Source organism: Cucurbita pepo, chromosome 6, assembly GCF_057944985.1.
Source record: "Cucurbita pepo subsp. pepo isolate OVF chromosome 6, ASM5794498v1, whole genome shotgun sequence".
Classification (NCBI taxonomy): domain Eukaryota; kingdom Viridiplantae; phylum Streptophyta; class Magnoliopsida; order Cucurbitales; family Cucurbitaceae; genus Cucurbita; species Cucurbita pepo.
The window spans coordinates 3,184,223-3,207,619 of NC_141803.1; the positions used below are offsets into that span (position 1 = coordinate 3,184,223).

The 23,397-nt window shown below is 36.3% G+C and overlaps 5 protein-coding genes across 7 annotated transcripts; 3 read left to right on the forward strand and 2 right to left on the reverse strand.

The window, feature by feature from the left end:
- Positions 1–560: 560 nt before the first annotated feature.
- On the forward strand, positions 561–7,281 carry LOC111797637 (putative LRR receptor-like serine/threonine-protein kinase At1g53440). The gene is given in 24 exon segments (XM_087124786.1): positions 561–565; positions 645–676; positions 723–789; positions 897–943; positions 946–967; positions 1,053–1,124; positions 1,215–1,286; positions 1,368–1,439; positions 1,509–1,580; positions 1,685–1,756; positions 1,869–1,943; positions 2,035–2,112; positions 2,199–2,264; positions 2,376–2,438; positions 2,537–2,587; positions 3,325–3,374; positions 3,488–3,858; positions 3,977–4,178; positions 4,967–5,146; positions 5,910–6,028; positions 6,130–6,340; positions 6,429–6,666; positions 6,820–6,970; positions 7,063–7,281. Coding segments are annotated over 24 exon segments (2,469 nt in total). The 3' UTR covers positions 7,144–7,281.
- Positions 7,282–7,881: 600 nt separating this feature from the next.
- Positions 7,882–11,385, reverse strand: LOC111797644 (large ribosomal subunit protein uL13c). The gene is made up of 4 exons (XM_023680711.2): positions 11,030–11,385; positions 9,770–9,955; positions 8,841–9,011; positions 7,882–8,219 (listed from the first exon to the last, which is right to left on the reverse strand). Exons 1-4 carry the CDS (start codon positions 11,303–11,305, stop codon positions 8,103–8,105), a joined length of 750 nt encoding a protein of 249 aa, XP_023536479.2. The 5' UTR covers positions 11,306–11,385; the 3' UTR covers positions 7,882–8,102.
- A 147-nt stretch (positions 11,386–11,532) lies between these two features.
- LOC111797639 (zinc finger BED domain-containing protein RICESLEEPER 1) lies at positions 11,533–14,880 on the forward strand. Of its 2 annotated transcripts, none has more exons than XM_023680703.2 (3): positions 11,533–11,844; positions 12,564–14,571; positions 14,645–14,880. In XM_023680703.2, the coding sequence occupies exons 2-3, from the start codon at positions 12,606–12,608 to the stop codon at positions 14,698–14,700; spliced, it is 2,022 nt and encodes a 673-aa protein (XP_023536471.2). In that variant the 5' UTR covers positions 11,533–11,844; positions 12,564–12,605; the 3' UTR covers positions 14,701–14,880. The 2 variants fall into 2 exon arrangements, with proteins under 2 accessions (XP_023536471.2, XP_023536472.2); XM_023680704.2 differs by having other exon boundaries at positions 12,580–14,571.
- A 2,727-nt stretch (positions 14,881–17,607) lies between these two features.
- LOC111796531 (bidirectional sugar transporter SWEET2) lies at positions 17,608–20,680 on the forward strand. 2 transcript variants are annotated; one of them, XM_023679189.2, is made up of 7 exons: positions 17,619–17,964; positions 18,683–18,719; positions 18,811–19,027; positions 19,106–19,264; positions 19,351–19,470; positions 19,563–19,711; positions 20,424–20,680. In XM_023679189.2, exons 1-6 carry the CDS (start codon positions 17,910–17,912, stop codon positions 19,674–19,676), a joined length of 702 nt encoding a protein of 233 aa, XP_023534957.2. In that variant the 5' UTR covers positions 17,619–17,909; the 3' UTR covers positions 19,677–19,711; positions 20,424–20,680. The 2 variants fall into 2 exon arrangements, with proteins under 2 accessions (XP_086981189.1, XP_023534957.2); XM_087125063.1 differs by lacking the exon at positions 19,351–19,470 and having other exon boundaries at positions 17,608–17,964.
- A 331-nt stretch (positions 20,681–21,011) lies between these two features.
- On the reverse strand, positions 21,012–22,101 carry LOC111796532 (uncharacterized). Its single transcript, XM_023679190.2, is given in 3 exon segments — positions 21,012–21,102; positions 21,104–21,176; positions 21,497–22,101. Coding segments are annotated over 3 exon segments (528 nt in total). The 5' UTR covers positions 21,918–22,101; the 3' UTR covers positions 21,012–21,068.
- Between the last annotated feature and the right edge of the window lie 1,296 nt (positions 22,102–23,397).

Here is a 23,397-nt window from a genome sequence, read left to right on the forward strand (position 1 = left end):
CACAGCTGAAGATCTTAAAGTGGAAAGTCGACCAAAATTCTTGCCACGACCCTAATAGTAGTTTCGTTAGCGAGGTGAGCTGCACTTGCTCCGTTGATTCTTGCAGTGTCTACTCCATGTAAGATCCTCTCCTGATACGAAATAAGGTGTCTTAATCATAGGTAGATATCAATACATATTTAGATTTAAAGAGATTTTATTGTATTTTTTAAGTTTTAGAGAATTATAAAGGTTATTATGGTATTGACGACCATGAAAGTTACAATCTTACAATTAACCGAGTAAGTTAGTATAAAGTTTATTTTCAATGCTATAAATCATTCATATGAATGAAGATTTTGGATATTAGATCGAGAGTGACATTATATTTCTTAAGTTAAGTTTGTTTTTTTTTTTTTTTTTTGTATTTTTTATGTTTAGATTTGGATGCTAGAGTTATTCAAGTAGTCTGGATTTGAACCATGAGTTTAGAAATGATTTTTTTATTGGGTTTAACATTTTAGTGAATTTATATTTATATTTTAACATATCATCAATTGATTAACGAAGAAACGAGTGAAATGAAGTATTAATTAAAGCTTGAAAGTGTAAGAACTTGCGAGGGCGTCTTCCCGCGGCATTTGCAAATCTGAGTGGCCTCACAGTTTTGTAAGTCAATCTCATTTCTTCAACTATTGTAACATTCTTGATCTTAATCCTGATTTATTTTTACTAAAACATAGATCTCACGCGAAATTTCATATCCGGACCAATCCCTGCGGACTTTGGTCGCCTTCCTCTGCGTCATTTGTAAGTTTTTATGTTTATATATATATATATATATATATATATATATGTATATGTATAGAGGTGAAATTGTATGTTAGTTTTAGTCTGATTCTAAATTTGGTGGTCAGATCATTGTCGGGAAATCAACTGAGTGATCAGATTCCTCCAGAAATTGGTGAATTGCTTCACTCGAGGAACTGTTAAGTGTCATTAGTTATTAAGTTAAAAAGTTTATGATGATACAATGAAGATTTGGTTTGAGTATTGAATACTGAATATTCTAGGGTCTTGGACAACAATCAGCTTGGAGGAACTCTTCCGGAAAGCCTCGGCAAATTGAGCCGTTTGCGAAGGCTGTAAAATCCCCAATATTTATATGCTTCGTTTACTTGCATGTTAGGGTTCTACCATTAATTAACTAAATTCATATTCATTATTATCTGCAGACTTCTTTCTGCCAATTATTTCACAGGCCCCATTCCAGAATCTTATGGAAACTTGAGGAATTTGACTGATTTGTATGTACCAGAACTATTTTGTGTAGCTTTTAGAGCTTGGTTTTAGATGGCTTTCTGAATTATTTGTGCATGTTGTTGCAGTTGGATAGATGGAAATGGTGTATCGGGAAAGCTTCCTGAATTTATTGGCAATTGGACCAACATTAAGAAATTGTAAGTAAATATATAACATCTATTTTAGTATCATTCTTCGTCCAACCATAATTGTCTGCTGATATGCAGATATATGCAAGGAACTTCTATGGAAACCCCTATTCCTGATGCCATATCCAAGTTGAAAAGCTTAGAGGAACTGTGAGGATTAATTAATTCACATTATTGTTGTATTTTACTGATATCAAAACTCTTTATTCATATGAATAACTAATACTAATTATCGTTTCTCTCTTCTTCGTCAGGGGGATAACCGATTTGAAGGGACTGCCAACAAGTTTTCCCGATTTGACTCAATTGACATCTTTACGCCGACTGTATGCAACATTTCTAGATTGTTGATTTCTTGCCTTACAAGTTATCATGTTAGATTTATTGGTTTTAGACCCCTTTTGTTAATCTCATCTTTCTTTTCTTCTTTTTACCCAGCTTCCTAAGAAATTGCTTAATCCACGATCGTATTCCTGACTATATGGGACAGTCGTTTAATAACTTAGAAATTTTGTAAGCTGCTGAGATTAATTATGGACTAAATTAATACTTATGATGAGTTAATATGATGGAGTAATGGGTGATAATTTCCATTTATGAACAGAGATTTAAGCTGCAACAGACTAAGCGGTGCAATTCCAGAAACATTTGGAAAGCTAGTACACCAGTCAACTGAGTACATGTAAGTTGATACTCACATGTTCTTACAACATTATTATTCATTTTTATTTGTTGCTTTGTCAATTACATGGGGTTTGATCGATGTAGGTTTATGGGTAATAACTCGTTAAGCGGCCAAGTACCCTATTGGATTATGACCTCCGGAAGGAACATGTCAGTCTATAAATTAATACTTGTATGATAATTTTAATGCTGAGTTCCACAAATTATTTATCTTCAAATTATGTAACTATTAAACAATCTAATCTAATTTTTCTTTTGCAGAGATTTATCTTACAACAATTTTACAAGGTCGACTGTTCCCAACTATTGTCGGCAGTATGATGTGTATGCCACCTTAAATTTACCATTTGTGTAATCAAATTTTCACTTCGGAATTTAGTCCTTTCTCTCATATTTTTATTTTATATCATTCTTTTTTACAGGAACTTGGTTTCAAGTTACTCAACTATAAAGAATGGGAATCAAACGCAAGAGTATTTTCCTACCCACACTTGTTTGTTACAATCACAACCTTTAACTTTCAATCTAGTCCATCCTTCTTTGAACTAGCGAAATTCGCAAAATACAGAGAACACCATGGATTATAATAAGCAAACCTTCCCATTATAGAAGGGTTACAATTAAACTCAAGTTGTTTAACTAATAAAATTTGAAAACTATAATATTTAAGAAAAAAAAAAAAGAAAAAAAAAAAAAGAGTTTCCTGGTTGATGTGGAAAGGTCATCTTAATCTAAGAAATTTTCTTTTTGAGAATTTGATATAAAAACATGGGTTTCATTATAAAAAATTTATAGTTTGAAGGTTCGTGGTGCTTGCAATTTACATTTTTAAGGGCTTAGTTGTCACAATTTTATAAGATTAGAATTTCTTTTTATTGTGATTGGACAATCCTATATGTTGAGAGTGTTAAATCATCTCTAGATTCTCATGCACGCATTGTAGGGAGATTCAAACTTGTGTTCTTTTGATCAAAGATTTATATCTGCTAAATTGATGGGTTACAGTAAATTTAACTGTGTCTAACACTTAATTGCAAAAATTTAACAAGTGGAAATTAATATTAATTAAGAAAGAAATGAAATCACTTCAAATACATAGTTTTGATAAAATGTGACAATCACAAAGAGAGGTGGTTTAATGTAATTTTCATTTTCTTTTAATAAAGCTGATAAGTGGCAAGTAGACTTCTAAAGTAAGATATATTTGCAGAGATGATTGGTGCCTGAGGAAAAATCTCCCTTGCCCTAAAGAAGCTCGATGTAAGCAAAGGATTTTTACTTATTTTGAAACTGTAGTTTATTTAACTCCCGACTGACCTAGCTATTTTAATTTGTATGGATTCCTAATGTGTTTCGATGGTCACTGTTGGTAGATGATTCATTATTCATTAATTGTGGAGGAAAAAGCATGAACTTTACTGGTAATGAATACGAAGGGGATACGATGGGTAACAGTGCGCAGTCCAGCTCCTTCGATTTTTCCAAAGGAAATTGGGGTTACAGCTCTACTGGTGTTTTCTTGGGAAATGAGGGACTTCCTTACACAGTCACAAACACCAGTCCCATTTCTGCTACGGGTGTCTATGAGACAGCTCGAGTTGCTCCTGTTTCCCTCAAATACTATGGATTTTGCTTGAGGAAAGGAAGTTACAATGTCAAGCTTCACTTTGCTGAAATTATGTTTACTACTGCTCACCAAGACTTCAGCGAATCCGGAAGGCGCATATTTGATATCTCAATTCAAGTGGGCATTGGAGGTTAAAGTATTTATATAACTAAATTTCCCATAATTCATCAGCATCTTATTTTAAGTCTTTTGGAGTACTTTAATTACCATTTACAAATTGAATTTTGCTGTGCAGGGAAAACTGATTCAAACAGATTTTAACCTCACGATGAAAGCTGGAGGTGTTGGTAAGAGCTATATTTTGGAAGAGACTGATATTCAAGTCAACAAAGAAGGCACTTTAGAGATCCACTTATATTGGGCTGGTAAAGGAACAAATGCCATTCCTGAGAGAGGGGTGTACGGACCTCTAATATCAGCCATTACAGTAACATCCGGTAACCAAATTTTCTTTACATTATGGCGATAATTGTTACAGTGCTTTTCGAGATGAGAGGTTTGGAGCCACCAAAATTATTTTAAAATTATATTTTGGTCCAACGAAAGGATATATAATTTTTATTGTATTTTAAATGTGTAAAATTTATTAGTTCACATATATTATGGTAAATATGAACTGAGTGGCTCAAACCATTAGAAATTTTTTTGAAAGTTATTTTCATATTTCAAAATAAATTCCTCGTCTAAGAATATTAAAAATAATCATGTTTTCTGGCGTTCTATCAATAGAAAATTTTAAGAAAATTTGGTGTGATTTGAAGATTAAAACCCTAGAAAAAGAGATTATTAATTTTTCAAATATCTTATTTTATTTTTTAAACTAATATATTGTCTAGTGACATAAGATTTCATGGTTTTTCCCTTTATTTTCAACATAAGACCTCACGCTAAAAGAGACATTCTTCCATTTATATAGTCTACATGAGACTTTGGTCCTATTATCAAGTCTCCCTTCGAATTAGCTTCACCAAGCGTTTTCTCTTATTGAGGAAAATTCCTCTTCTTTGGAGTACACCGCATGCTTGATAAAGCTCCATTACTATTCACATTGTGGATTTGAATGAGTGAACGACCACTTCCTCGAACCACACTTGTTCGACATGTGAGAACTTAAATATTACAATATTCAATTCGTACACCTATTTTCAATATTGTTGCATTAAATCCGTTTCATTTTTTAATTATCCTTCGTCTTTTAGTTCTAATTTTTTTTTAAAACATTTAGATGCAGACTCCAAGGATCCATCAACACCTTTCAAGCCTCCAATATCAGAAGTTGATCATGTTCCCCTTTCTCCCGGTGCAATCGTTGGAATTTTGGCTGCAGAAGCCTTCTTTATAATTTTGGTTCTTGGAATTTTATGGTGGAGAGGGTGTCTTGGATGGAAAATTACACGTCCAAAAGGTAATTTAGATTACTTATTTTTGTTGGAAAACTTGTGAATGTTGTTGGTGAGGTTTATCTTCTGGGATTATTTGAGGTTCTTGAACTATCTTAATCTTGAGTTCAACATGCAAACAATGACAAATATGTGGAGTGTTTAACTGTCTTAGGTTTGATTACCGTTTGCTATTTGATTTTTTATTTATGAAAATTATGCTTACAAACACTCTTTCTAGAATTTTCTTCTTCTTCTTCTTCTTCTTCTTTTTTTTTTTTTTTTTTTTTTTTTTGTCTATATTTTAGTGTTTTCAAAATTCTAGCCAAATTCTGAAAACGAAAAACTATAGTTTTAAAAAACTTATTTTTATTTTTGGAATTTGGTTATAAATTCAAATGTTTCTCAAAACCCATTGTGAGAAAGAAAAATACAAAGAAACGAAAAATAATAAGTTAAATCACAAGTTTACTACTATACTTGCAAGAAAATTAGAATTTAGTCGTAGTGGTTTGATAAAAATTACAGTTCCATTCATATAGTTTGATAAAACTTCATAAATAGTCTCTCTCGTTTGAAAAAATCCTCATAATTAGTTCTTTTGAAGGTTTTATCAAGCCATATAGATGAATTCTAGTTTTTAAATAGTAGGGACTAAAGTCTACCTTTTTTCTGGTCATATGAACCAAATTTATTATTTAACCAAAATTAAAAGATTATTGAGACTTTAATTATGAGAACAGATATAAACTTGAGTATTCTTTCAAATATTTGGCTCCCTGTGTGCAGATTGGGAGGGTCTGAGTCTGCAAATTGGTTCATTTACTTTAAAGCAAATGACAACTGCAACCAATAACTTTGACAGTTCCAATAAGATAGGGGAAGGTGGTTTTGGACCTGTTTACAAGGTGGTATCACTAGTTCTCCATTTTCCTTCATTTGTAGACTTTTTCTCTGTAGAACACTTACAAAACCAAATGCAGGCGTTAATTTTCTTTCCAAAATGTAGGGTATTCTCCCGGATGGTACCGTGATTGCAGTGAAGAAACTTTCTTCAAAGTCAAATCAAGGAAAACGCGAATTTGTGAATGAGATAGGCACGATATCATCTTTGCAGCATCCATATCTAGTAAAGCTTTATGGATGTTGCATTGAAAGAGATCAGCTTTTGCTAGTATATGAATATGTGCAAAATAATAGCCTCGCTCGGGCCTTATTTGGTAACTTTTTCCAGCTAGTTTTCATTAGAATTCGTAATCGCATTCAATGAGTTCGTTAATGATCATTTTCTTTTCTAATAAATTGAAGGCCCTAAGGAATACCAATTAGAATTGAATTGGCCAACAAGGCTACAAATTTGTATTGGTATTGCCAAAGGTTTGGCTTTTCTTCACGAGGAGTCGGGATTGAAGATTGTTCACCGAGACATCAAAGGAACTAATATATTGCTAGATGAAAATCTCACTCCAAAGATATCTGACTTTGGTTTGGCCAAGCTTGATGAAGAAGAGAATACCCACATGACCACTCGGATTGCTGGAACATTGTGAGTCACTTATGATTAAATGTTTTTTTTTTTTAAAATTAACTATAAAGAACTTTTGAAACTATAGAAATCAAAATGGTATTTTTAACCATAATTGTTGTTGTCTACAAGATATATAGCTCATACTTATGCTTAATACCTTTCTTGATGCAGTGGATACATGGCGCCAGAATATGCAACAAGAGGCCACTTAACTGATAAAGCAGATGTTTATAGTTTTGGTATTGTAGCATTAGAAATAGTTAGTGGAAGGAGCAACACCTTATATCGGTCGAAGGAGAAGTGCCTTTATCTTCTCGATTGGGTAACTTGATATGAGTATGATCATGAGTAGATCAACAAATATAACTTTTTGAAGTAGAAGTTGGGAAAGGTAAATTCAGCTAACGTATGCAGGCTTTGTTGGCAGGCACTTATTGGAGCTGGTTGATCCAAGGTTGGGCTCCAATTTCGACCCAGGCGAGGCAATGGCTATGATCAACATTGCTCTCCTCTGCACCAATGTGTCTTTTTCGGCGAGACCAACCATGTCATCGGTGGTGAGCATGCTGGAAGGCAAGGCTGCAGTCGAGGAATTGACTACAAATCCAAATGACTTAAGAGAAGAGATCAACGCAATGTGGAGCCTTATGCAGCAGAACCATAAAATGATTGATAACGGCTGCCACAGTGAGAGTGTATCATCTATGGACATGCCATCTACCAATCCTTCGTCATCTTTTTGAGTGGAAATCAGATTCTAAAACTCCATTGGTAATACTTTAATTAAGGTTTCAATTTTCTTTTATTTTGGGAAGTTTCATCTCCGCATTTAAAAAAAAGTTAGCAACTAAAAATAGTCGTGTGGATAATTGTATTTAAACGAAGCTTAGACATGATACCATATTCAAGACATTACAAATACAGTTTCAGTTGAGTTTCTACTGTCAGTCTTGTACTTGATTCTACTTGATTGTGTTCCTATGATCTGCAAGCTACAGGTTCAACAAGGAAACTCTTGGCTGCCGGAATCAACTATGATTAGACTGAAGAAGATGGTTTTTGGTCTCTGTTTACCAGGTGGTGTCCTCCAAAAACCATCATGCTTATTATTGGCTTCTTAATTTGATAGAATCCAATCCAGAGTTCCTTTTTTAGGTTACATTTGAGTTGCCATCGTTCAAAACTTTTGGCCACTTTGACACCAAGAAAAATTCCTCTTAGTAGGGAAATCAATCAACAAATGTAATGAAACTCACCATTGCAACCAACTTTCAACAGAACAAGACTCAAAAATTTGCTCTTATGAGTTAATAACTTGGAAGAATTTGGAATCAAATTACAGATCAAATACAGACATCAAATTGAGCTGAAGCATGAAAACGCTAACTCCAACTCTATGAACATTGGAAACCTTAGACGAGAGCTTTGTTTCTTCATCGTTTTCGTCGTTTGTACTATCTTTCCTTGTTTATCCTTTTGTCCCTAATTGGCAGCTCAACTGGCTTTTGTGCCTCATGGGGATGGTCTGGTCCTTTGTAAACCTTCAGGTGGTTAAAAAGTGCTCTTCCAAGCTGCACATAAATTGTCATGGTTTGAAACAGCCAATAAAATATCACGAACGTCAATAGAAGCAAACAGCGAAATTCTTTTAGCAGTTTACGGGAACTTTCTGTGTAACAGTCCAAGCCCACTGCTAATGGATATTGTCTGCCTTGGCAGCCCGTTAAATATCGTCATCAGCCTCACGGTTTTAAAATGCGTCTACTAAGGAGAGGTTTCCACACCCTTATAAGGAATGCTTCATTCCCCTCTCCAACCGATGTGGGATCTCACACATTGCTTCTAGAATGCTACGTTATAGAACGTGAGAACCATTGCATAATCTGAAGCTGTAAACCCCATTGGTGACGAGTTCGAGGAACTCTTCTGTAAGATGGAACATAGCTAACCAATAGTCTACAGCAACCAAAACACAAAAGGCTATCTTAACTGACCAACTAAAGCTTCTAACAAAACAGATCTACCAAATAAAGTAGAAACTATACTTGCTGCATCTCTTTTGACATAATTTTCCTAAATGGAGTGTTGCCCAAAACTTTAGCAATCCCTCTACCACCCATAAACATTCCATTTGCAGAGTCGTTTACATGTATATGATACGATATAGCACTTAAGTAGTCGGAATCGCTTACCCTCCCTTTCGGAAGCATACCACGAACAGCATGCTCGATAATTCTTTCAGGAATTCTCTGTTGTAGCTGGTCAAAAGTTTCTACTGTCATACCACCTGGTCGCCCCGAATGCCTCCGGTATAGTTTTTGTGTCCTCTTTCTACCCGACACGGCAACTTTTTCTGCATTTACCTAGAAAGGACCAAGAAAGTGTGAGATCTCACCTCGATTGGAGAGGACTGAAAACAGATAGCAAGAAAGTTCAAACTGAGCAGACAAAACATATGAAACTCTTAGGATTTGATATAAAAACCTTGCTAAAGAACGAGATCTCTAAATCTAAATTATCCAAGAATCCCAAAAACGATAAGAATCAACCCAAGGAAAAGTTTTGGAACGGATTACCTTGATGATCAAGATCAAGAGTAAAAAAAACTCGTTTTTAAACTCATGATTCGAATCATTCCACCAAATAGTTTGATCAAGGCTACTTGAACAACTCTAGCATGCAAGTCTAAACACGAGAAAGGCAAAGGAACAAGCTCATGGCTTAAGAAGTATACTATGCAAACTTCATTTTAATATCCAAAATCTTCATACTAAAGCAACAACATGAATGACTATTTATAGCCTCCAAAATAAACCTTACAGTAACATATGGTTAATAGAACGGTTGTAACTTTTTCAAGGCCATCAATATCATAATGGTCACTATCTAAACGTTACTTATAATCTTAAAGACGATTATCTAAAACTTAAAAAATACAACAAAACCTCCTTAATCTAAACAACATAGATCTTGTCATCCATAGCATGATTAAGACACCTTATTTATTTCGTATCACAAAAGCATATGCACAGCTCGAGGTGGGTAATTGCAGGCACAATAGATCATTCTTTTTTTTTATGAAAGCCACAATAGAACACTATGAACAAGTACAACCACATACCACAATCACAAAAGCCCCCATGTCCACACTAGGAGTGTAGGTTGGCAAATCCTTCCCTCGGATATGATTGGCAATGGTCGAAGCTAATCTTCCCAATATCTTGTCAGTGGCATCAACCACATACCAAGGTTTTTCTGTGTTCACATGATCTACAGCCTTCGGGTACCATGTTTTGTTCCATATGTCCTGAATGGAAAAGAACAGCGATTGCTGAATATCCAATCTGTGGGGAAATAAACAAACAGCTCGCAGAAGTAGGAAATAATTCTTCAAAATTCAGGGAATGAACATCACATTGGCGTAACAAGCAAAAAGAGGTTTGTATGTTCGGTTGTAAGGGCAATTGTTAGGAACCACGACTCTCCACGATAGTATGATATTGTCCATTTTGAGCATAAGCTCTTATGGTTTTGTTTTCGGTTTCCCCAAAATGGCTCATACCAATGGAGATGTATTCCTTACTTATAAATTCATGATCAGCCCCTTAATTAGCCGATGTGGGACTTTTCTCACAACAATCCTCAACAATCCCGATGTGGGACCCGTCTCCCAATAATCCTCAAGAATCCTCCCCTCGAACAAAGTACATCATAGAGCCTCCCCTGAGGCCTATGGAGCCCTCAAAGTACACCTTTTGTTCGACATTTGAGTCACTTTTGACTACACCTTCGAGTCTCACAACTTCTTTGTTCGACATTTGAGGATTCTATTGACATGGCTAAGTTAAGGGCATTGCTCACAACTTCTTTGTTCGACATTTGAGGATTCTATTGACATGACTAAGTTTAGGGCATGACACACAACTTCTTTGTTCGACATTTGAGGATTCTATTGACATGACTAAGTTTAGGGCATGACACACAACTTCTTTGTTCGACATTTGAGGATTCTATTGACATGACTAAGTTTAGGGCATGACACACAACTTCTTTGTTCGACATTTGAGGATTCTATTGACATGGCTAAATTAAGAGCATGACTCCAATACCATGTTAGGAACCACGACTCTCCACAATGGTATGATATGGTCGACTTTCAATAGTGTCTGTAATACTTCTATAAATTGATGGAAAGGGACAGTAAAACGTGGAGAAGCCAGTTTAATGCAATTGAATGAACTGAGCAAAGCTCCCTCCCCCAAAGAAATCAAAAACTGAACTCCCCTCCCAAAAGAACACGATTGCTTGGAACCCATAAGACCATTTCCACTACCAGATTTAGCGCAAACGAACAAACATTTTAAAAGATATACCGACGTACAGGGCCATCGAGTTCGTCCCCCTCGAACATCCACCGCTGTTCTAAAGGGACACGATCCAGCTCCTGAGCTCGCACTTGAACGGCCGAACTCTTCGACTGAGAATTCAGAGTAATCGTGGTCTGAGTTGGAAGCAAATAAGATTTTGATTGTTGGAGTGGAAACCCATCAACGAATGACTTTCTGGGAATGCCTCTGTTACTTTTGCTCCCATTGTTAAGAGTGGAATGTACAAAGAAAGTGGGTGTAGAGGAGGAGGAAGCACAGAGCATCGCCATTGTAGCGAATTTCTGCTATGGATAGCGGATAAGACTACCTTGTGTGAATACGAAAATGAGAAACCCGGGGAAGGGATAAATTTGCCGAACCCTTCTTTTTTTTTTAATTTTTTTTAAATAGGGAAATTACTAAAAGAATAAAAGTTCGAACACGTGACCTCCTAGGTACGATTCACCGTTTCGAACCCGGAGCCACACATAACTCGCGATCAACCCCGCCCCATCGAATCCAACCAACCCAAAACCCAAAATCCTGACGGATCCAAAATCTGGGTTGATTTCGTTTACAAAATTCGCCGATTCGCTCTCGCGATCGTCGACCCGCCCGAATTGCGGAAATTCAGCCTTTTGGGTTTCAGGATTATCGGATCTAAACCCAGTTGCGCATCGGTTTGATTTTGGTTTGGTTTCACTCTCCCTGGCTCCTTGTTCGGGATTCTTTCTTTTTTGTCTCACAATCCATTTCTCCTTACCCTGTCGGACTATCCAGTCCGACTCCACCATTTTCGAAAGAAGAAACTTCAATTCAACGATTTCCTGTAAGACCCACTTCGAATTATGATTCAATTTGGTCCTACTCAGCTGTTTTATGCGGTTTCTTTGTTGGGTTTCTGTCTTTTCATATAATCTATGGCGTTTATGTTCCTTTAATTTCTGTTTTTGGATAGAATTCAAGATGAATTTGCGTTATCTCAGCTGGAAATTTTTCTGATGTCTTGTTTGATTCATTTACCCCTTGAAAATGCTCGGACAACATGGGATTTTTAGTCGTGATCTCTCTTACAGTAGATACTATTTGACCCTGCACATCTATATCATCAACTTTATTATCATTTTCCATTGGGTTCTAGCTAATCTGAACTGACCATCAATTGTTTCGGGCATTGTTTTAGTACGTAACAGTTGTGAAGAGTTGAAGGGTTTGGCCCAAACAATGGGAGAGTTGTAAGATCTGAAGTACTGTTTCATCCTTGCATTCAAAATGTCGTTTGAAGTTCTATTCCATTTATTCATATAGTCCATAGCTGAATTGCCTTCCATTCTTTGAATCCTTTATTTACAATTTTGTTTTGTATATCACTGTTATCTGTGTTCTATTCTTCTATGAACTGTCATCTGAGGAATTGTAATCTTTACATTGTTCTGTAAATGGAACGATTGAGAAGTTAGTCCCTTTTGTGCCATCTAAATATAGAAAGTCTTAGAACTGTTTCGTGTTTCCCTTCACTTTGTTATCGTTTTTGCTTTGACTTTGCAGTTGATATCTTGTACAGAATTTGGTTTATTTTATCCTCATGCAATGGAGATATCTAACGACTCATCGATCAAGAAACCGAAGAGGTTGACATCGGTCGTTTGGAATCACTTTGAGAGGGTCAGAAAGGCTGACATTTGCTATGCTGTGTGTTTGCATTGCAACAAGAAGCTCAGTGGCTCGAGTAATAGCGGAACCACGCATCTAAGAAATCACTTGATGCGATGTCTGAAAAGATCGAATTACGACGTTTCGCAACTGCTTGCAGCCAAGAGAATGAAAAAGGATAGTTCAGGTGGTCTTGCAAATATCAGCTTTGATGAAGGACAGAGAAAAGGTGAGTTTAAATCAGCCATTGTGAAATATGATCCTGATCAGAGAAGGGATGAAGTAGTCACCATTGCAAGTAGTAAGTTCGATCAGGAGCGGAGTCGGAATGATCTCGCTCGTATGATCATATTGCACGGTTATCCTTTGTCTATTGTCGAGCATGTCGGGTTTAAAGTTTTCGTCAAAAACGTTCAACCGTTGTTCGAGGTGTTACCGAATAGCACTATTGAGCTCGCTTGTATGGAAATCTATGAGAAGGAAAAAGAGAAGATCTTTGAAACCATTAACAGATTGCAGGGTAGAATTAATGTTTCAGTTGAAATGTGGTCTTCACCAGAAAATATGGATTATTTATGCTTGACTGCACATTATATCGACGAGGATTGGAAATTACAGAAGAAGATTTTGAATTTTATCACGCTCGATTCATCTCATACCGACGACATGCTCTCAGACGTGATTATTAAATGCCTGATGGACTGGGACATTGACTGTAAGCTATTTGCTCTGACATTTGATGATTTTTCGACCAATGACGAGATAATCAGAAGAATCAACGAACACATATCGAAGAAAAGGCCTCTTTTAAGTAACGGTAGACTCTTCAATGTATGCTCTGCTGCACATACAATGAACGCGATCGCTGAGGACGTGATAGAAGCGCTGAGAGAGACTACCCAAAAGATCCGAGCGAGTTTTAAATATATCAGAAGTTCACAAGTCATTCAAGGGAGGTTCAATGAGATGGCTCATCAAGTTGGGATCACCAGCCAGAAGATATTGGTCCCTGACAGTCCTGGTCAATGGAACTCGACATATTTCATGCTCGAGACCGCCATCGAATACAAGGCTGCGTTTAATCTTCTACACGAGCATGATCCTGATTATGCGTCGCCTCTTACTGTTTTGGAGTGGGAATGGACAACTAGTGTCGCTGGCTATTTGAAACTTTTCGTCGAAATCATGAACATCTTCTCGAGCAACAAAACTCCGACTGCAAATATATACTTTCCCGAGATCTGCGACGTTCACATTCAATTAATCGCTTGGTGTAAGAGCTCAGATAATTTTCTCAGCTCCCTTGCATCAAGAATCAAGGCTAAGTTTGATAAATATTGGAGCAAATGTAGTCTAGCTTTGGCAGTAGCTGCAGTTCTTGATCCAAGATTCAAAATGAAACTGGTCGAGTACTACTATTCACAGATTTACGGTAGCACGGCTATGGATCGAGTCAAGGAAGTTTCGAGTGGTATCAAGGAACTTTATGATGCATATTCAATCCGCTTTACATCGGTTGATCAAGGTTCAGCCTTGCCTGGAAGCGGTTTACCTGGGACGAGCAACGACTCAAGAGACAGACTAAAAGGCTTTGACAAGTTCCTTCATGAGACATCCCAAGGTCAAAATGTGACGTCTGACTTAGACAAATATTTAGAGGAACCAGTGTTCCCACGAAACTGCGATTTCAACATACTAAACTGGTGGAACGTCCACACGCCGAGGTACCCGATCTTGTCCAGGATGGCTCGTGATGTAATCGGAACTCCAATGTCAAGCATTGGACCCAAGATGGCATTCAGTACAGGAGGTCGAGTTCTCGACCGCTGTCGAAGCTCCTTAAGCCCAGATACTCGTCAAGCTTTAATATGCGCACAAGATTGGCTTCGTTTAGAACTAGAAGGTATGGTTTGTATGTGAACATATTTTTACTACTTTTGCTTGCAACTGTTTAATGATTTTTCTCTTCGTATCAGATCCGAGGCCGTTGTCTTCGGCTCCTTACATACCGTTTCTGCTCGGGACCGATTGAATGTACAAATAGGTGGCTGGTGTCATGTAAATATCTCACTCACTCCATTGTTTTGCTTTGTTTTATTATGTTAGATTGATGGATCTGTTAGTTTGTGCAATGGCTTTTGATTGTTTTTGAGGCCATGGCCTTGTCCTAATGAAAGCTCTGTTGTGCATAATGGAACATGTTTCTTCTGAATGTCTGTCTATAAGTTAGACTATGGCCAAAAAGTTGTATTCTTTCGGGTAATAACAACCGTTAATATCCCGATCAGTCATGTCTTAACTAGGCTTCCTCTCAGCGTTTTTAAAACGCGTCTGATAGGGAGAGGTTTTCATACCCTTATAAAAATGTTTCGTTCCCCTCTCCAACCGACATGGGATTTCACAGTCCACCCCCTTCAGGGCTAGCGTCCTCATTGGCACTCGTTCTCTTCTTTAATCTAAACTATTTTTATTTTTTAACTACGATTTATTAAGATTCTTTTTTAAAATCGTTCGTGCACCAATTTTTACAGATGTGTAAACCTCTTCACATATCGAGTTACAGGTGTATAGACTTCTTCGAATGTCGGGTTAACGATTAGAAGATTTAGGAAGAAGAAAAAGACGGAATTACCCCTATGTTATTTTTGTTTTTGTTTTTGTTTTTTCACTAATAATTGATTAGAATAATTAGAAAAAACAAATAAAAAAGGATTAGACTAATATTACGCAAAATAAGATTGTTTCAAAAGAAAGTTACGCAAAATTAGACGTTGCGTTCACGTTTAGGATTTTAGGCTTATTTGATTACGGAAACTCCGTTTTGAATTATCCAAATTAATAATTGGACTATTATTTTATTCTTCAAAACCTAACTGCCATTTCCTCTATTTATAATTCTTTTTTTTTTTTTTTAATTAAATAAATGTTGCTTCTCACTTAGATCAATTATCATTTTCTAAATCAATTTAGACCCTTTATTAGAATTTGACCGATCGACTGCCTCGAAAATTTAAGGGTTCTTTTGCGAAGTTCGTCCACGAAAGGTGAGTCAGGGTCTAAGATCAGGCCAAAGAGGGTGAATCAGGGTCTAAGATCAGGCCAAAAGGCGCAGTTGATAGATAATAGGTGAAAATTCATGTACTACCCTTTATTGGTCCCAAGGGACAGAGGAGGCTAGGTTAGTCGAAAGATGGTTATCGATTCAATGACACAAGGTGCCCCTGTTTTTTCAGGGTAAGAAGGAGTAGAGAAAATATCTCGAGCCAATGTTCGAGTACCAAGTACTACGACCCTGAAATAACCCATGTCATACTCCCCAGAAAAACTCAAATGACCTTCAACAAAAAGAATTAAATAAAAACCAATAAATATCAATTATTTTAAAATTGATCGATCATTGAGGTACTATATCAAATCATTAGCTCTTAAGGCGGTGATTACTGTCTTTATCCACTAAATTATATATCAAAATTGACAGATGCATAAGATAATGGGAAACAAGACAAAGTCGTCAACATTCGAGAATTATAAGTTGTGGAAATTTAAATATTTTATTTCACATGAGAATTAGCAAAAGACAATTTTAATTTTGATGGTGAAAGCAATTTTCTAAAGATTTTGAGCCAATAAAAATTAAAAAAAAAAATATATAGAAAAGTCCTAAATTCTTCTCATCTTATCTGATAGGTGTTAAATATATTAAGTGGTGCAAATTTCTTTAAAATAATTATATAAAAATTATTTATTCACAATAAATTATGGCTCTTATTCAATTCCCTCTCTTCCTCTCATTTTATTATTATTATTATTATTATTATTATTATTTTGGATTATTTATTTTTGTACTTTTTTTATTTAAAAAAAATGGTCCACACGCTTTATTTTAGATGTACTATCTAAGAAAAAGATTGATTTTGCTTATTTGTCTTTTTTTTAAGTGCTGGCAAAAAAACACGTGCACGGCACGTGGAATAATAATTATTATTATTATTATTTTGAGTTAACAATATTTTTTTGTATTTGTATATAATAAATTATCTATGGAAAGTAATCATTTAATTATTTGATTATTAATGGCCAAACGATGCATAATGATACCATTAACATTAATATATTATATATATATATATATATATAAATATTTAAGGTATTGACGTGATAATAAATTATACATGTCATTATTTTAAAATAAAATAAAAAACATTTATGTAAGAGTCCAAGCGCACTTGTAGATATTGTCTTGATTGGATTTTTTTTTTTACTTTCGTTCAAGGTTTCTAAAACCTGTCTATTAGTGAGAATTTTTCACATTCTTATAAATAATGTTTCGTTTCCCTCCTCCTGAGATCTCACAATTTATCCTCTTTCGGGGCTCAACGTCCTCCCTTGTCCCACGTCGTTCACATTTTTTCTACTTTTATTCAATTGATACCATATATAATAATATACATCATAAAAAGGGAGAAAATGTGAATATCACTACGGACCGTAAAATAATTCAAAATTATTGAAAAACCCCATTAGTGATAAACGATTATCACAATTAAACTTACGATATATAGACAGATTGATTAGCGTTTTTCACTTAAAATTAGATAATTTTCAGACATACTTTTAGCTTGAGTCTATAATTTTAATTATTTTGAATTAGACGGTCGTACGTGTCGTCGGTAGTGCTAGAACTTCAATCACATTACTTCTCATTTGAAACGAGTGGCCTAATTTTCATAGACCAAATAGTAATATGAACGGCGCAAAATAAAGCAAGGGTCCGACCCTTATATGTGCACGTTGTTTAACTCAACTTGACAACTTGTCCGACTGTTTCTATAGCTGTTGAGTTTCCACGTAAGACGGAGAGTGTCCTGTCCCAATCCGACAAACTTTCCATTTTTTTCTTCCGAATATCCATGTTTAATCCTCTTCCAGCCAATACCCACTCTGGTTTTTTAACATTAATCTCTGTTTAATTCTCATGGGTTCATTACGAAATTTGTTGGGTTTATAAAAAGGGGCATTTCCCATTTGATTGCTTAATGAAATCCTCGTAAAACGGCATTTCCTCCCCATTTATTCGTCTCTCTGAATTGGGTCTCTGTCAAAGAATCATCTTCCTCAGCAGTTTGATTTCAAAATCCTCTGTAAATCGGTGGTTTTTAGTGCATTTATATTCCTTCTGACGGCGGCGGGGGCGGCGGCGGAAGAGACGAAGAGTCTTCTCGTGGCTTGAAATCATTATAGATGGTTCTTCTCGGCTCCATCTTCTCAATCTGCAGGGATGCAGCCGGAGTCGCTGGTATGCTTCCTTCTCTCTGTTTCTGGTCTAAATTCCTCCATTAATGGCGGCAGAAGCTCGTTTTCTTGGTAAAACCTTGGGGAAATGGACTTTTCCTTCCATTTCTCCATACCCTTTTGAACATAGATAAGCCCCAACATGGTGGATTTGTAAAACTTTGTAAAATTTGAGGCAAATTCTCACCAATAATGCTAAAGATATTTCATCTTTAGAGCCGAACGTTGACTAAATGTTCTCATATCAAATGAGAAGCAGTAGCAACAACGGCGGAATGCAAAAACTTCTAGTTTTCTTGAAACCCGTTATGCAAAAACCGCTAGGGAGAGGTTTGCACACCCTTCAACGGCAGAATGCAAAAACCTTTAGTTTTCTTGAAACCCTTTATGCAAAAACTGCTAGGGAGAGGTTTCCACACCCTTATAAAGGATATTTAGTTCTTCTCCCGACCAGGACACCACATTTAGGTGTTATCTTGTCTTTTTCAAAACATTTTAAGGTTTGAAGTTAAACCCATTGATTCAATTAGCTTTGTGGAGTGAATGTCTTGGGATCAAACCGTGATTATCATAGATTCCAAGTTCAATCCAAGAGTTATTCATCCTTTCTAACTCTGGGTTGGAACCGTTTGCTTTTACGAATCCTAAGGACTTTCATACTTATTATTAGAACATGTTGTTGATGCATCAAATATACCCTAAATTGGCTTATTCATCTGCAGGCCACATATTTGCATTTGGGCTCTTCCTCTCACCCTTGTAAGTCACACCCATCTATTCCACTACAATTTGTAGCTGAATTCATGGAGTTTAAAGCCATATATTCACCATTTTGTTGCTCAATATGCAGAGATACATTCCGGCGTGTTATCAGAAACAAAACAACAGAACAATTCTCGGGTTTGCCATACATATATGCTTTGTTAAACTGCCTTATTTGCTTATGGTATGGCACGCCCCTCGTTTCTCCAAGGAACACAATGGTCATGACAGTCAACTCAATCGGCGCTGTCTTTCAGCTCGCCTACATCATCCTCTTCATAACATATGCTGAAAAGGGCAAGAAGGTAGCCACTTGTTCATCCATGATATGAACTAGCAATTGTGAAAGATCTTTTAGTTAATGAAGTTTTCCCTTTTAACAGATCAAGATGCTTGGATTGTTGCTTGCTGTGTTTGCCTTCTTTGTTGTTATTGTTACTGGGAGCTTACAGATACCTGATCTCCCGTTGCGTCGGAATGTCGTCGGGATCTTGAGTTGTGCATCGCTCGTGTCGATGTTTGCTTCTCCGTTGTTTATTATTGTAAGTTTAGATCTTTGTCTTGTGTTCTGTTCTACCTTACATTGTTGGTTGTTTTGAGGTTTGCTTACTTTTGTTGTTTGTGTTAGAATTTGGTGATTCGAACCAAGAGTGTGGAGTTTATGCCGTTTTATCTCTCGCTTTCGACGTTCCTTATGAGTGTATCGTTCTTTCTCTATGGATTGTTCAATTACGACTTGTTCGTTTATGTAAGTGTTGTTCTTGCTTATTTTCTTCGTTTGTTGCGGTTTTAGTTGATCGAGTTTTGATGTGAATGTGCGTTTTTGTTGTTGAATCTTAGGCTCCAAATGGGATAGGAGCTTTGTTGGGGATTGTACAATTGGTGTTGTATTTCTACTATAGTCGTGTTGCTGAAGAGGAGGCTCGAGAACCGTTGATTGTATCGTATGCTTGAATACGTGCATTGCGTATTTACGTGGTGATTATGAGGTAAGAGTTTGAACTTTGTGTACTTTTTCATCTATGTTTGTTAACTATAGAGGTTAAGGATTTAGTTGTGAGATCCCACGTCGGTTGGAGAGGAGAATGAAACATTTCTTATAAGGGTGTGGAAACCTCTCTCTAGTAGATGCGTTTTAAACTGTGAGGCTGATGGTGATACGTAATGGGCAAAAGCGGACTATATCTGCTATGGTGGGCTTGGGCTGTTACAAATGATATCAGAGCTAGGCGCACCGAGGACGCTGGGCCTCCAAGGAGGGTGGATTGTGAGATCCCAAATTGGTTGGAGAGGAGAACGGAACATTCCTTATAAGGGTGTGGAAACTTCTCCTCAATAGACGCATTTTAAAACCGTGAGGTTGACGGGGATACGTAGCGGGCCAAAGCAGACTATATCCGCGTGGGCTGTTACAAATGGTATTAGAGCTAGGCACCGAGCGGTGTGCTAGCGAGGACGTTGGGCCCCCAAAGAGGGTGGATTGTGAGATCACACATTGGTTGGAGAGTAGAACGAAACATTCCTTACAAGGGCGAGGAAACCTCTCCCTAGTATACGCGTTTTAAAACCATGAGCTTGATGACGATACGTAACAGGTTAAAGCGGACAATGTCTGCTAGTGGTGGGCTTGGGCTGCTAGTTTTATATACATAGTGTGGCAAATGAGAGGAAAACCAACCAAACTTTCTTCGTTTACCGCAGGAACCATAGATTTCGGAGGGTTGATCATTGATGTGTCGTTCGACTCGACGTTAGCCAACGAACCGTGTCTGGCTGCGGTGTGATTTGTTGTAAAATCAGCCTCTCATTCATTTTTCCAGTTAAGTTGACTGATTTGTGTTTTTTTAGCAGTCAATCAGTCAAAAGATCCTCAAGCGTGAAAACCATTGTAATATCTTATAGCCTTGTGATTGAAAAAACTTTGTTCGTTCTATTACAAGCTATTTGTATTTGAAGAATCACCTCGATCCACTTGCGCAGACCAAATATAAAGCTCACAGTTGCTCGTTCTTAAACGTTTTAATAAACGTTTGGCTCACGAGTTAGATCTGTATGCTCAAGTATTGGAAAGCCAAACTCTGGTTTGCTTATCTCAGTCATTGATTTGTCTATCATACGAGCAATATTAACTTTTTGTTTCTAGAACTCGTGTTTCAAGTTGTTATTACAAGCTCGAGAACCATATTCTTTTAACTCTCGTCGAGGTGATGTTTCTAATCGACTATCTATCTGAATTCTTTTATGCAACGTAAAAATGTCGAGAGGCACAAACGAAAAGTGGACAACGTGTAAACAAAAGGAAAAAAATGATTCCAAAAGAAGAAAGGGATATTACACGGGAAAAGCTCACCCCTTCGTATAATTTTTACACCTCTTTTTGAAGATTCCCATAAAAGACGAAGGACATTAGAGTAGATCCTTCAACCTCGTTTTTACTATTATACCATCTCCGTCCTACACAATGCATAACGAAGTCAACATAACTCAATAATAATTGACATTAAATTTGTCTGCTCTCACTCGGTAAATATTTTATTATTAGTTAAATATATTAATTTATTGAATTGATAGAAGAAAATGTTTTTAAATACTTAAATTATAATAATTTATTTTATTGAATGAGAAAAAAAAACGATAACTTATTAAATGAATAAAATTAAGGTGTAATTTGATCAAAATTAAAAAAAAATATATTAATAATTTTAAGATAAAAATTATTATTATTATTATTATTTTTTTTTTTTATTTTAAGAAAAAACTCCGAAAGAACTTACGAAGCAGCACCTTGTAACCGTTTTCCATGGCGGCAATTTGATCCTGCAGCAATCTTCCCCTTTCGTCGTACAGAATAAGCCCACTGTATTTCAGCATCTCACACTTTTCCCCCATTAAAATCGGCCGTTGCCACACCGCCGCCGTCGAATTCCGGCTTCCGAAATCTTCCCCTTCCCCTTCTCCGCCCAATAGCCGCACCGGCGTCTCTCCGCCGCCGCTCACCTTCCGCGTATCCGCTGCCCCCTTCCACCACCACCTCTCCGCCTTCGTCTGTCGGCGCTCTGTCTTCTCGCACTTCCTCTGTTTCGCCCACGCCGCCGCGCAAAACCCTAGGACGGCGACCGCCGTGCACGTTAAGAGAATGAAGGCTTGTTCCGTTGAGAGCTTCCATTTGTCTTCTAAATTCCACAGAGCTTCCATGGATTCCTAGAGATGGGAGGAGGAAGAATCGTTTGGAAATTATTTAAATTGTGAATGTACGTATGGTATTTTTCCATGTGAGAACCACCGCTAGGGTTGAGCCGTTGGAGATGTCTCACCGTTTGAAGCAAGTATTTAAGAGGCTTCACGGACATTGGAAGGTTGCATTAAAAATGTGATATTCATTACCAAAATAATAGGGCATGGTCCATTCTTGTGTTATGATTACATAGCACATTACCGAATACGTATGAACCGAATGTGATCAACGATTTGTGGTATATAAATGATGACAACGAGCTCGAGTGGTGGGAAGACTTAACCCAAAATATCTCAAGGCAAGAAAATTGTTTGAGATTCGAATCACTCCACAAGTAAGATCGATCATGTCTAACTTGAATGATTCTTGTTGATCAAATATCTTAATGCAAGAATACTTGTTTGAGATTCGAATTACTCCACAAACAAGATTGATCCTGTTGAGCTTGAATGATTCTATATGCAACCTAAACTACATAGAATTGCAAAGAAAATCTAATGAAAGCACAAATGCTTCTTTTACTGCAATTTTCGAGTCTACTTACAAATAAAATATACATGACTTTATATAGCCTCAAAATGAAACTGCATTTCAAGAGTTGTAACATTCATACTCTATGATCCTAATTAACTATGATGTAAATGTAACCTAAAGTAAATAAAATGTCTTAAAATATATTAAGGAAATACAATTACTCTAAATTGTAATTTATCCAAAATTTATGACATAAAACTTTGTTCTTCTTCAATGTGGCATGAATTGAAATATTTTTTTATAATTTCAACAATATTTTCTTCACGTCTTCATTAAAGTATATTGTATGATTGACGTCTCTTGATTCATATCAAAGTTGGATGATGGCGTCTTGCTATTTGTAAAAATACGAGGAAGATTGTTGTGAGATCTCACATCGGTTGGAGAGAGAAACGGAACATTTATAAGGATATAAAAACATCTCCTCTAAGAGACGTTTTAAAACCTTGAAGGGAAGCTAAAAGGTCAGCGGTAGGCTTTAGCTATTACAAAAGTAGTAGAGACAGACATGAAGCGTTGTGCTGTAAAGGGAGGTGGATTGTGAGATACGACATTAATACAAATGGTATAAGAGTCAGACACGTGACATTGTGCTAGCGAAAACGTTGGACCTCGAGAGGGTGGATCATAAAAACTCACATCGATTGGAGAGGAGAACAAAACATTCATTATAATTATCTTCCCACATAGTTGGGGAAAATGGTTAAAATTATTAAAATTTTAAATTTTATGTAAAAAATAGTTAAAAAAAAAAATTAAATTTTAATAAATAAACTCTTAAACTCGTGTATTTAAAAAATAATAAATTTATTAGATTCAAAATTAATATAAAGTTTAAGAAATTGTTAAATACTAATTATTATTATTATTATTATTATTATTATTTAAATTCGAAGAATTATTAAA

Bases quoted from the DNA above. Each gene is read 5' to 3' on its own strand.
- LOC111796531 (XM_023679189.2), top strand. From the start codon at position 17,910: ATGGTTCTTCTCGGCTCCATCTTCTCAATCTGCAGGGATGCAGCCGGA. The intron at 18,720-18,810 runs GTAAGTCACACC...CTCAATATGCAG, and splicing joins GGGCTCTTCCTCTCACCCTT to AGATACATTCCGGCGTGTTA. The intron at 19,028-19,105 runs GTAGCCACTTGT...CCCTTTTAACAG, and splicing joins ATGCTGAAAAGGGCAAGAAG to ATCAAGATGCTTGGATTGTT.
- LOC111797639 (XM_023680703.2), top strand. From the start codon at position 12,606: ATGGAGATATCTAACGACTCATCGATCAAGAAACCGAAGAGGTTGACA. The intron at 14,572-14,644 runs GTATGGTTTGTA...TCTTCGTATCAG, and splicing joins GCTTCGTTTAGAACTAGAAG to ATCCGAGGCCGTTGTCTTCG.
- LOC111797644 (XM_023680711.2), bottom strand. From the start codon at position 11,305: ATGGCGATGCTCTGTGCTTCCTCCTCCTCTACACCCACTTTCTTTGTA. The intron at 9,956-11,029 runs GTACGTCGGTAT...TTTTCCATTCAG, and splicing joins GGGACGAACTCGATGGCCCT to GACATATGGAACAAAACATG. The intron at 8,220-8,840 runs GTAAGCGATTCC...ATTTATGTGCAG, and splicing joins GTATGCTTCCGAAAGGGAGG to CTTGGAAGAGCACTTTTTAA.